The sequence below is a fragment of the Artibeus jamaicensis genome, unplaced genomic scaffold, assembly GCF_021234435.1.
Source record: "Artibeus jamaicensis isolate MK-2021 breed Jamaican fruit bat unplaced genomic scaffold, CSHL_Jam_final scaffold_1964, whole genome shotgun sequence".
Classification (NCBI taxonomy): Eukaryota; Metazoa; Chordata; class Mammalia; order Chiroptera; family Phyllostomidae; genus Artibeus; species Artibeus jamaicensis.
Genome location: NW_026522030.1, coordinates 43,300,893 through 43,313,935, shown reverse-complemented (window position 1 = coordinate 43,313,935; position 13,043 = coordinate 43,300,893). Strand labels below are relative to the sequence as shown.

General features: G+C 38.4%; 1 protein-coding gene across 9 annotated transcripts in view; it reads right to left on the bottom strand.

The window, feature by feature from the left end:
• JAK2 (Janus kinase 2) overlaps positions 1-13,043 on the bottom strand; it is a 196,253-nt gene that overhangs the window by 72,959 nt on the left and 110,251 nt on the right. For all 9 annotated transcript variants that reach the window (XM_037143581.2, XM_037143579.2, XM_053656163.1 and 6 more), the window contains one exon: positions 328-578. In XM_037143581.2, coding sequence (XP_036999476.2) covers positions 328-553 — 226 coding nt within the window. In that variant the 5' untranslated portion in view covers positions 554-578. The remainder of the gene's footprint in view (positions 1-327; positions 579-13,043) is intronic.

Below are 13,043 nucleotides of genomic sequence, written 5' to 3'. Positions count from 1 at the left end.
GGATCTGACAGATGACCTAATCACCTTCCAAAGGCCATACCTCCACATAACGTCACACTGGGGAAATAAATTTCAATATAAATTGGGTGGGGGTGGGGGTGGGGCTGGGAGGGGGATACACAACCATTCAGTCTATAGAACTAGCTCAAGGCAGATTTGCCTTAAATTCTACTATAGTGACATTGTCATTTTTTGTGCATGTGAAAGCACACCTGTCAACCACACAAGCATCAAAAAAGTAATATTAACACAATATATATGTACATTGTATTAGAGTAAGATAATTAATCATCTATTAATAATAATAAGAAGTGTTTTAATAGTTACCACAGGCTTTAGCAGCAGCAACACAAATTTCTTCTGCAACATACTCCCCAGTTGAAAATTTCAGGTAATCTCCCTCAGTTTTCCCAAGGGAATGGTAAAGATACACCTGTAGGACTGAATCTGTTTGCTTCACAGAATCAGCAATTCCAGGAATATCACCATTATGATGTATAGGAAATGTGGATGTTCCTTCCATTTCTGTCATTGTAAGGCAAGCCATTTCCATGCAGAGTCTTTTTCAGAACATTTGCCTGTAGGAGAAAACAACATTGTTAACAAATGAAAATGGTATTGATAAGGCATCCTTCATAAAGAAAGAAATTTTCACCCACAAACTCTATCAAGTCCATAATTTGAATATTGTGTATTACCATATAAAAAGCACTGTGAAAGACATCAAGATTATAAACTTATTGCAGACAAGCACCATAAAACTGTCCAGTTTACAACCTAACTGAGGAAACGTAATATAAATATGTAATACAAAACAAAGAAAAGCAGTAACAGACCACAGAAGAGTTCCCATGAGGCATATTTCTCAACAAATGAATTACTCTGACAATTGCTTATTAGTGTCTGGAGGGGAAAAACAAGATTTCAAGCTGGGATTAATTAATGAGTTTTATTAGAGGAGGTCATATTTAAAACTAATCTTGAACAATATTTGAATTTAGATGGTGGAAAAGGAAGAACATTCCAAGAGAGTGAAACTACTGAATAGTTTCACTGTTAGGTAAGATATAAAATATGTTCAGTAATTTATCGGACTGAAGTGTAGAATTTGAGAAGTTACACCATTTAGGATAGACAGGTACTCATGGTAAAACTGTAGCTATATACCAAATCTGCATTTTACCTTCTTCCTTGATACAGAAGCCCAATTTTATTGAAGAGAGTAATGTATCAAAAAACAAAACAAAACACTGTACTTCCCCACAGATAGGTAGCAATGTGAACCAGTTTTAGAAAATGAGATTTAAATGAAAGTTGAGTGGTACTTCCAGGACCACTCCTCCTTAAATGGAGGCTGGCTTAGCTTCATTTTTGCTCTTTCTTCTTTACTCTCCTCCTACGTGAATCTGAACATAAATATAGGATAGTGTAGTCACCTTAAAACCAGTAGGCAACCATGAAGAAAAGCCCAAGAGAACAAAAGACCTGGCAACCTTGAGCAGCTGAATCAATGTCAAGAATCGGCTCCAATCTATCCCCATTTTGTTACTTGTAAATGAATGCAATCCTAACTGACATAGTACGAAACTAAGGAAAGTCCAAATGTCACATAAGAGAAGTTAAACTTTATCCCAGAGTCAATAATGAATTAGAAAGGTAAAATGATGAAGAGTCAGAAAGCTACTGCAATGATGTAGGTGGCAGTAAGATCCTGAACTAAAATGGCATGACGAGAGGTAAAATAAAAGCAAGACCTGATACAGCCTGGAGACTAACTGAATATAGAAGCCAGGAGTGGAAGAGGGCGTGAGGATTTCAAATCTGTGAGATCTATAATACCATTAATGGAAATAAGTAAATTAGAAGGACTTTGCCCTTCGACACTGGAAGGTGAGAATAAGGACTACGGTTTTACAAATTTTAATTTAGAAATATAAGTAGGGCAATTACACCAGAATCTAACTGCCAGCTAAAACATGATGCTGACATTTGGAAAAGGTGAAAATCTGGCAACCTTCCCCATAGATGTAAATCATGAGCAGAGGAAGATGGGATAATAGCAAGCACGCTTACATGACATATACTATGGGATCAAGCACTTCACTAAATACAGATGAAGGAAAAATGATTATTGAGTAAGTGAATTGCAATGTGATATTTCTATATCAACTATAAGGACCCAACTGTATGAGAAAATACTTTCAGTGCATAAAAAGAAAACAAAGCAAAACTTTTCAGCAAAATTATATTCAAGCATAATTGACAGATAAAATTGCAAGATACTTAAAGCATAGGACACAATGATTTTCATTTTACACACTGTAAAAAGATTCCCTCCTCCTGCTGAGCTGACTAACACATCCATCACCTCATTGCATACCTCTTTGGGAGAGAGAAAGGCTAAGTTCTCCTCTCTTAGAAAATTTCAATTATACAATACAGTATTCTCAACTATAGTCGCCATGTTATACTTTAGATCTTCAGACCTTATCTACCTCATAACTGAGAACTTATAGCCTTTACCTATTTCTCCCTGTTTTCCCCTGGGGATCACTGTTCTGTTTCTTAGAGTTACACTTTTCTTTTTCTTTTTAAGATTCCAGATGTGTTACTATATAGTATTTATTCTTTTTTAAAAAAGATTTTATTTATTTATCTTTAGAGGGGAAGGGAAGGAGAGAAGGAGAGAAATATCAATGTATGGTTGCTTCTGGTGCACCCTCTGCTGGGAACTGGCCTGCAACCCACGAATATGCCCTGACTGGGAATCGAACCACGATTGTCTGGTTCGCAGGCCCACGCTCAATCCACTGAGCTACACCAGCCAGGGCTTAGTATTTATTCTTTTGTCTGGATTATTTTATTTGCCCCACAAGCCCATTTATGCCGTCACAAATAGCATGTATTCCTTCATAAAGGCTGAATAATAAATGTTCCAGTGTACACACCCATGCACATATGCACACACCACATTTTCTTGACCCATTCACCCAGTGTCAGGTTATTTCTGTACCTTGCCTGTTTAAATAATGCTGCAATGAACATTGGAATAAAAATATCTGTTCAAGATAACAGCTAAGTTTCCATTGGATACAGACCCAAAAGTGGGAATGCTGGATCATATTGTAGTTCTATTTTTAATTTCCTAAGGAACCTCCATACTGTTTCCATACTGGCTGTACCAATTCACATTCCCACCAACAGTATAAAGCATTCACTTTTCTCTGCATCCCCACCAGCATGTTATCTCTTGTCCTTTGGATAGCCACCCTAACAGGTGTGAGGTGATATCTCACTGTGGTCTTGCTCTGTATTTGCCTGATACTGATACTGAGCACCTTTTCATATATCTGTTGGTTATTTACATGTCTTCTTTCGAAAAGTGTCTTTTCAGGTACTTTGACCATTTTTTAATTAGGATTTTTTCTTCCACTATTTTTTAAAATATATTTTATTGATTATGCCATTACAGTTGTCCCATTCCCCCCTTCATTCCCCCCCTTCATTCCCCTCTACCCTGCACACCCCCTCCTCCACCATTTCCCCCTTTAGTTTTTGTCCATGTGTCACAAGTTCTTTAGATTCTATATTTCCCATACTATTCTTGCCCTCCCCCCGTGTATTTTTTACCTACCATCTATGCTACTTATTCTCTACTCCACCCTTCTCCTCCTCCCACTCCCCTGTTGCTAACCCTCCATGTGATCTCCATTTCTATTGGTTCCATTCCTGATCTAGCTGTCCTCTTAGTTTGCTTTTGTTTTAGGTGTAGTTGTTAATAACTGTGAGTTTGCTGTCCTTTTACTGTTCATATTTTTCTTAGATAATTCCCTTTAATATTTCATACAATAAGGGCTTGGTGATGATGAACTCCTTGAACCTGACCTCATTTGAGAAGCACTTTAGCTGCCCTTCCATTCTAAATGAAAGCTTTGCTGGATAGAGCAATCCTGGATGTAGGTCCTTGCATTTCATGACTTGGAATACTTCTTTCCAGCCCCTTCTTGCCTTTAGGTCTCTTTTGAGAAATCTGCTGACAGTCTGATGGGAACTCCTTTGTAGGTGACTGTCCCCTTATCTCTTGCTGCTTCTAGGATTCTCTCCTTCATCTTAATCTTGACTAATATAATTATGATGTGCCTTGGTGTGTCCTTCCTCAGGTCCAACTTCTTTGGGACTCTCTGAGCTTCTTGGACTTCCTGGAAGTCTATTTCCTTTGCCAGATTGGGGGAATTCTCCTTCATTATTTGTTCAAATAAGTTTTCCACTTGTTGCTCTTTCTCTTCCCCTTCTGGTACCCTATAATTTGGATGTTGGAACGTTTAAAGATGTCCTGAAGGTTCCTAAGCCTCTCCTCATTTTTTTGAATTCTTGTTTCTTCATTCTTTTCTGTTTGGTTTTTTCTTTCTTCCTTGTGGTCCACTCCATTGATTGGAGACCCAGTTTCCTTCCTATCACTATTGGTTCCCTGTGAATTTCCCTTCATTTCACTTTAGTTTAGCCTTCATTTGTTCATCTAATTTGTGACTAAAACCAACCCGTTCTATGAGCATCCTGATCACCAGTGTTTTGAATTGTGCATCTGATAGGTTGGCTATCTCTTTGTTGCGTAGAAGTATTGGCTCTGGGGCTTTAAGCTGTTCTTCTTGAGCCATAATGTTTTGGTCTGGTTGCACCTGTTGTGTATGAGAGGTGGAGCCATGGGTGTTCACCAAGGCAAGACAACCCTAGTCACTGGGTTGTGATGCTATATATGTGGGGGCGGGGTCAGAGAGGGGCAGTGGCGTTTGTTCTGCTCTCTCAGATTTTGGTCTTTCTTCTCTGCTGCTTCCCACAAGCAAATTGGGCCCTTCTGGTGCTGGTTCTCGGGTGTGTGGGCTTGTGCACCCTCCAGGACCCTGTGGGTCTGGGAGCCTCTCCCGGCACCACAACCCTTGAAAGTTTTTCCAATCAGTGGTTTTAGGCTTTAATTCCTGTTGCTGGGGTCCTGGTTTGCATGGTCTATCTCACTGTTCGCTCTTTTGCCTGGTTTATCTGCGTGTGAATGTGTGACCACAGTCAGCCAGCCACCCTGTGCCCTCATTGGGTCTCCCTGTTGCCACCTCGTGCCTGGGATCTGCCAACCACTGCCTGCATGCCCAGGTTGGTCCCGCTGCTTTTTCCTGCTATGACCCCTCTCCTCCAGCCGCTGACTCTGCTCCTCTTACCAGTCTGGCTGAATGGTTCATTGTTGTCAGACTTCCGTACAGTTCAATTTTCTGTCTGTTTTCATTGCGTTTTTGTTAGTAAACTTTGTTGTCTTTAAACTTGGCTGTGTGAGGAGGCATAATGTTTCCACCTACATCTCCATCTCGGCTGGAAGTCTTAATTAGGATTTTGATTGTCTTTTGGCTATTGAGTTGCATTAATCCCTTATATATTTTGAGTATTACCCCTTTATCAGGTAGATACTTTGTAAATATATTCCCCCATTCCATAGGTTGCATTTTCATTTTATTGATGGTTTCCCTCACTAAGCAGAAGTTTTTTTCATTCCATGTGTCCCTGTCATTTATTCTTACTTTGGTTGCCTTTCCTTTTGCTGTCATATAAAAAATTTTTTTTTAAATCATTGTCAAGACCACTGTAAAGGAGCAGAACTCCTTGTTTTTTTCTAGGAATTTTATGGTTTTAAGCATTACACTCAAGTCTTTAGTCCATACTGAGTTGATTTTGTGCATGATAGGGACTCAGCTTCATTCTTTTGCATCTGGCTGTCCAGTTTTCCCAACACATTTAATTGAAGAGACTATTCTTTCTCCATTGTATGTATGTATGTATATAATTGACTTCTTTGTCATATTAATTGACCATTTATGTATGTGCTTATGTAGGGGCTCTCTATTCTGTCTCATTGATCAATGTGTGATTTTATGCAAATACAATACTGTTTTGATTACCATAGCTTTGTCATATTTTAAAATCAGAAACTGTGATACCTCCAGCTTTGTTCTACTTACTCTTGCTTTGGCTATTAGGAGTCTTTTTTGATTCCGTGGAGCTATAGGTTTGTTTTATTTTTGTGAAAATACCATCATAATTTTGATAGGGATTGCATTTAATCTGTAGGTTGCTTTGGGTATTAGGGACACTGTAACAGTATTAATTCCTCCAGTCCATGAGCATGGGATAGCTTTCTATTTATATGTATTCTTCAATTTCTAATATTACTGTCATATAGTTTTTACTGTACTGATCTTTCATGTCCTGGGCTAAATTTATTCTGAAGTATTTTATTTCTTTTGATGCAATTGTAAAAGAAATTGTAATTTCTCTTAATTTCTCTTTCTGATTGTTCATTGTTAGTGTATAGAAGTGCAACAGATGTTTGCATATTGATTTTGTATTACTGCAACTTTACAGAATGTATGTATTAGTTCTAACAGTTTTTTTGATAGAGGTTTTAGAATTTTCTATATATAATATCTTGTCATCTGCAAATAGAGACATTTTTACTTCTTCCTTTCTGATTTAGATGCCTTTTGTTTTCCTTGCCTAATTGCTCTGGCTAAGACTTCCAGTACTATGTTGAATAAAAGTGGTGAGAGTAGGCATCCTTGTACTGTATCTGGCCTTAGAAGAAAAAGCGTTCAGCTTTTCATTGTTGAGGATGATGTTATAGTTTTGTCTAATAGAGCCTTTTTTATTTGAGGTACATCCCTTCCATCAACAATTTGTTGAGTTTTTAATCATGAAAAGATGCTGAATTTTGTCAAATGCTTTCTCTGAATCTATTGAGATAATTGTGTGATCTCTTTTGATCTAACAACTGTAGTTTAATTCTAATGTTTTCATATTGAATTTCTGTCTGGATGATCTATCCATTGTTCAAAGTAGGATACTAAAGTCCCATACTGTTTTTTGTATTGCTCTATTTCTCCATTCAGATCAGTTAACATTTGCTTTATATATTCACCTCTGTTGGGTGCATGAATAGTTAGTAACGTTATATCCTCTTCATGTATTGACACCTTCATCACTGTGTAATGACCTTTTTTTCTGTTGTTATACTCTGTGGTTTAAAGACTGTTTTGTCTGATATATGTGTCACTGCAGCAGCTTTTTTTTTTTACTTCCATATGATGGAGAATCTTATATCTTGCCACTCCTTGTGGCCAACAAAATCTTTGCTCAAAAAAAAAATCTCATAGTCTTATGAGAGTTTCCTTGTAGGTAATAAGTTGCTTTTCCCTTTCTGCTTTTAAGATTCTTTCCTAATGTTTAACTTTTGACAATTAATTATAATGTGTTTCATTGTGGGTCTCTTTAAATTCATTATATTTGGTATCCTTTGGGCTTCCTGGATCTGGATGTCTTTTCTTTTCTAGATTAGCCAAGTTTTTATCCTTTATTTCCCTAAATAACCTTTATTTCCCTTTCTCTCTTTCTTCTCCTCTGGACCCCCTATAACACATATATTGGTCTACTTGATGGTTTCCTGTAAGTCTCTTAAGCTAGCTTCACTCTTTTTCATTTTTTTTTCTTTTGCTCTTCTGATTAAATGAATTCCACTGCCCTGTCTTCTAGTTCACTGGTTCTTTCTCCTGTTTTATGTAGGCTGATGTTGAATTCCTCAACTGAACTTTTCAGTTCAATTACTCTATTTTCAGTTCTCTGATTTCTTTTCTTTTTTTAAGATTTTCTTTATTTATTTTTAGAGAGAGAGAGAAGGGAGGGAGAAAGAAAGAGAAACATCTTTGTGAAATGGAAACTTTCATCAGTTGCCTCTCATACAATGAATGCCTTGACCAGGGACTGAACCTGCAACCCAGGCGTATACCCTGACTGGTGACCTTTCACTTCACAGAATGATACCCAATCAACTGAGCCACACCAGTCAGGGCAGCTCTATGATTTCTGTTAGTATTTTTTAATGTTTTTATATCTCTTTGTTGAGTTTCTCACTTTGTTCATACATTGCTCTCCTGACCTCAGTGAGCATTGTTATGACTTATGTTAAACTGTATCAGGTAAATAAGTTATCTCTATTTCAATAAGATCTGCTTCTGGAGATTTATCTTGTTCTTTTGTTTGAAACACATTCCTTTGTTTCTTAATTTTCCTTGACCCTGGATTGGTTTCTGGGCATTGAATAAAGCAGCAACTTCTTTTAGTATAAATAGTTTGGTCTTTGGTAGGGGATATACCTTGTCAACCTGGCCTAAGCTCCTGACTGTCTTTCACACCATTTTGATTGTCCAAGCAGCCTTCTTTGTTCTTGGTGGCTCCCAATACTTCAAGGTATGCCAAAAACCACCAGTGTCCTGAAGGGAACGATCACATTCAAAACTTAGGTGCAAGCTGATTGGAAGCCAGACCCTCTGGCATCAGGTAGGAAAGTATGTAGATATGCTCCTTCTCTAGGGAGGAAGGGAGATAGATAATTTTTGCCTGCTCCCTCTGTGCTAGGCTCAGGTCTAAAGCTGCAGGGCGGGAGAGTTGCTCCTGTGCCTGTTAAGAACCACATTTTTGTTTGCTAGAGCATTATGGGATCCATGAATGCAAGACCCAATGGCTATCTAAGCCAAATCCAGGAGCACATCACTCAGGAAGCAGCTGCAAAAGCTAAGGTGCAAGACTTCACACAAGCTCTTTCTAGGAAGCTACTTATAAGCTAAAGTAAGCTAAAAGAAGAAGGTAGGGGAGGTGACTGCTTCCCCTACATCAAGGATCAAACCCTGGGCCTAGATGCCTACTGAACTAGAAGCCTGCCATCAAACAGGAGCTTTTAAAGTATGCAGATAGACCTCTCTTAGGACAAGATGGAGATGGGTATTATTGTCTGCTCCTGCTGTGCTAAGGGAGATAGTTGCTTTGAATGCCTGAACACCTGCTGACAACTGCTTCTTTGTGTACTATAGTCTTGTGGTATTCATGACAAAAGCCTTGTTGGCTTTTAGAACTATGTGTTTTGGGTGCCTGTCACTCAAGTGGTAGTCTTAAGAGTTGGGGCACTAAACATGTAGTCCAACCCTTTTTGCTCCTCAGGGAGAAGCTAGGAGTTCCCTTCTGACTCTATGGTCCTGTGCCAGAGGTGGGGTTTATGATGAGAGTGTGTCTCAGCCTTTCCTGCTGGTTTCAATGCAGACGTTCTCTCATTTGTCTAATGTGTAGGAGCTGGTCAGGACACCTATCTAGGTTGCACGTGCAATCCCTGGTCAGGACACGTGCAGGAGGCAACTGATTGATGTTTCTTTCTCACACTGATATTTCTGTCTCTCTCTCCCTTCCTCTCTAAAATCAATAAGCATATTCTGGCATGAGGTTTAAAAGAAGAATATCTTCATGATGTGCACGATAAAAGGGGGTCTTATGTAAAGGAATTTATCTGATTATAAATTCCTAACTGGGCAGGTCATTGGTAGGTAATCATGCCCCAAGCCTATCACTTCTTTAGTGAAAGGTTTTCATTTTTGTGCCTCTAGGTTAACACATCTTTGAAATACCAGAAGTAATACCCCTATAATGGGGTGTTAACTCTCAAGAGGGCCCATAATAATGTTAACTCTCCTATATTGCATTTTTCCCACTTCTAGGTAATTTTCCTTAGCTCCTTCCTTAATTTCAAATGCATAAATGAGACTGCAAAACTGTTAGCCTGCAAAGCATTTGAGATCTTGCTCCCAGTATAAGCAGTCTGTTTGGCTCAAATAAAATCTTATTAAAAATTCTCTACAGGTTTGCACATTTCGTATGTCAAAACACCTCTTCAAGTGCAAACAGAGTAAGTTGTACCATGTGCTGATCTGGTCTATAAACTAAGTTTCAGTGAATGTGAAAAGACTGATGTATAAAAATTATGTTCTTGGACCTCGATGAAATTAAACTAAAAATTAGTATTAAAATGATATCTAGAAAAATCTCCCTATATTGCTAAATTAACATACTTGTAAATAATGGAGAACCTTTTCATTTTGTTTCTTTGTCCATAATATTGTTACAGAAGGCAGAGTTATTATATCCATAATTACTCACCCTTATATAATAAACCTATAAGGCTCTTTAAGAATTGTTTGGGATATCCAGTCAAGATGGCAGCACAGGCAGACATGGCTCACCTCTTTGTACAACAACCACATCAAAATTACAACTAAAATATAGAACAACCATCACTCAGAACTGCCAAAAATTGAGTTGAATAGAAGTCTGACAACTACGGAATTAAAGAAACCACATCCATCCAGATTGAGCCATCAGGCTGGTGACATATCTGAGACTCCATCAACATAGCTACCATGTTTGACCTCCCCTTTGAAGATTACCAGACACTCTGCCCCACTCAATTTACAAGCCCAACCAAGCTGCTTTTCCATATGAATAGCTTTGCAAATTCCTAAATCCCATCAAGTGGGAATCGCCAAGTCCAGCACAAGTAGCAGCCATCTCAGAATGCTATAGGCTCAGGGAGGGTGGCCCTGGGCAAAACACAGGATGGGGCTGACTCTGGCTGGCACCACCCAGGAATCCCCAGGGCCAGCACACCCAGTGGACAGCTACCGATCACCTCAGAGCACCAAGACCGTGCCACTGCACGGCTGATCCTCCACAGAAGGTAAGTAGTCAAAGCCAATCCCTGCAGCTGACTGGCCTGGGTAAATACTTCCCATTGACCTGCGAACAGAAACCAAGGCTCAACCATACGAGGCTGTACTCAGCCCACACAAAGGGCGCACCTCAAGTATGCAGCTTGGGTGATAGGGGAGGCTGTACCACTGGACCATAAAGGACACCTACTACGTTAGGCAATGCTACCTAGGATACAAAGTCCAAGCAGTTCTACTTAAAACATAAAAACAAACATAGGGAGGCTGCCAAATCAAGATGAGAAAAAAACATGTCCCAAATAAAATAACAGAAAGAACTCCACAATTTCAAAACTCCAGAAAAAGAACTAAATGAGTCCTGGCTGGTATGGCTCAGTGGATTGAGTGCCGGCCTGTGAACCAAAGGGTTGCCAGTTTGATTCTCAGTCAGGGCACATTCCTAGGTTGCAGGCCAGGTCCCCGCTGGGGGCATGCAAGAGGCAACCAATCTATGTATCTCTCACACATTGATGTTTCTCTCCCTCTCTTTCTCCCTTCGTGTCTCTCTGAAACTAAATAAATAAAATATTTTTTCTAAAAAGCTAAATGAAATGGAGATAAGCAATCTAAATAAATAAAATACTTTTTTCTAAAAAGCTAAATGAAATGGAGATAAGATTTGCAAAGTTCAAAACACTGGTTATAAGGATGCTCAAGGAACTTAGTGAAGACCTCAACAGCATAAAAAAAGATCCATTCAGAAAAGAAGGTTACACTAATTAAAATAAAGGACAATGTACAGGGACTGCTTTCACCTCTCTTATTCACCATAGTACCAGAAGTCCTAGCCACAGCAATCATATAAGAAGAAATAAAAGGCATCCAAATTGGAAAGGAGAAGTAAAACTGTCTTTATTTGCAGATGACAAGATACTGTACATAGAGAACGCCAGAAATTACACCAAGAAACTACTAAAAATGATACATGAATTCAGCAAAGTAGCAGGATACAAAATTAATGTCCAGAAATCAGCTGCATTCTTATATGCCAGTAACAGACTAACAGAAAGGGAAATTAAGAAAACAATCTCATTCACAATTGCTTCAAAAAGAATTATAAAGAGAAACAGAAAACTGTACTTGAAAAATAACTAAATAAAATTTAAAAAAAAAAGAATTATATAGCCATGGCTGGTGTGGCTTAACGGATTGAGTGCCAGCCTGCAAACCAAGAGGTTGCCAGTTCAATTCCCTGTCAGGGAACATGCCTAGGTTTCCGGCCAGGTCCCCAGTGCGGGGGGGGGGGGGATGTGCACAAGAGGCAACCACACATTGATGTTTCTCTCCCTTTCTTTCTCCCTTCCCCTCTCTCTAAAAATTAGTAAATAAAATCTTTTAAAAAGAATAATAAAATACCTAGGAATAAACCTAACCAAGGATGTAAAAGAACTGTATGCGGAAAATTACAAGGTACTGAAGAAGAAAACTGGAGAAGACACAAGTGGAAGCACACACAGTGTTCATGGGTAGGAAGAATTAATATCATAAAAACTACCCAAAGCAATCTACAGACTCAACACAATTCCTATCAAGATTCCAATGACGTATTTCACAGAACTAGAACAAATATTTCAAAAATTTATATAAAACCACAATAGGCCCTGCATAGCAACAACAATCCTGAGAAAGGAGAACTAAGTTGGAGAAGTTATGCTACCTAACATCAAGCTACACTACAAGCCCACAGTAGTCAAAACAGCCTGGTACTAACATAAAAACAGACAGACAGATCAATGGAACAGAATAAAAAGCCCAGAAATAACCCACACCTTTATAGTCAATTAGTATTCAGCGGAAGAAGCAAGCATATCCAATGGGCTAAAGATAGTTTATTCAATAAATGGTAGTGGGAAAATTGGACAGATACACGCAGAAAAATGAAACTAGACCACTTTCTTACACCGCTCACAAAAATAAAATCAACACAGATCAAACACTTAAATGTTAGCCCCCAAACCATAAAAATCCTTGAGGAAAACATAGGCAGCAAAATTGCTTGTAGAAATTTTTTATATGACATATCTCCCCAGGCAAGGGAACAAAATAAAAAAATAAACAAATGGGACCATAACAAACTAAAAAAATTTTGCTCAGCAAAGAAAATCAACAAAATAAAAGACAACCCACAGAATGGGAGAACATATATGCTGATATTTGGATATACATTAATATCCAAAATGTACAAAGTTCTTACAAAACTCAACACCAAATAAACAAACAACCCAATTAAAAAAGGACAAAGGACCTGAATAGACACTTCTCCAAAGAAGATATACAAATGGACAACAGACATAAGAAAAGATGCTCAACATCACTATTCATCAGAGAAACACAAATTAAAACCATAATGAGATACCATCTCACACCTGTCAGAATGGCTCTCATCAATAAATCAACAAACAAGTGCTGATGATGATGTGG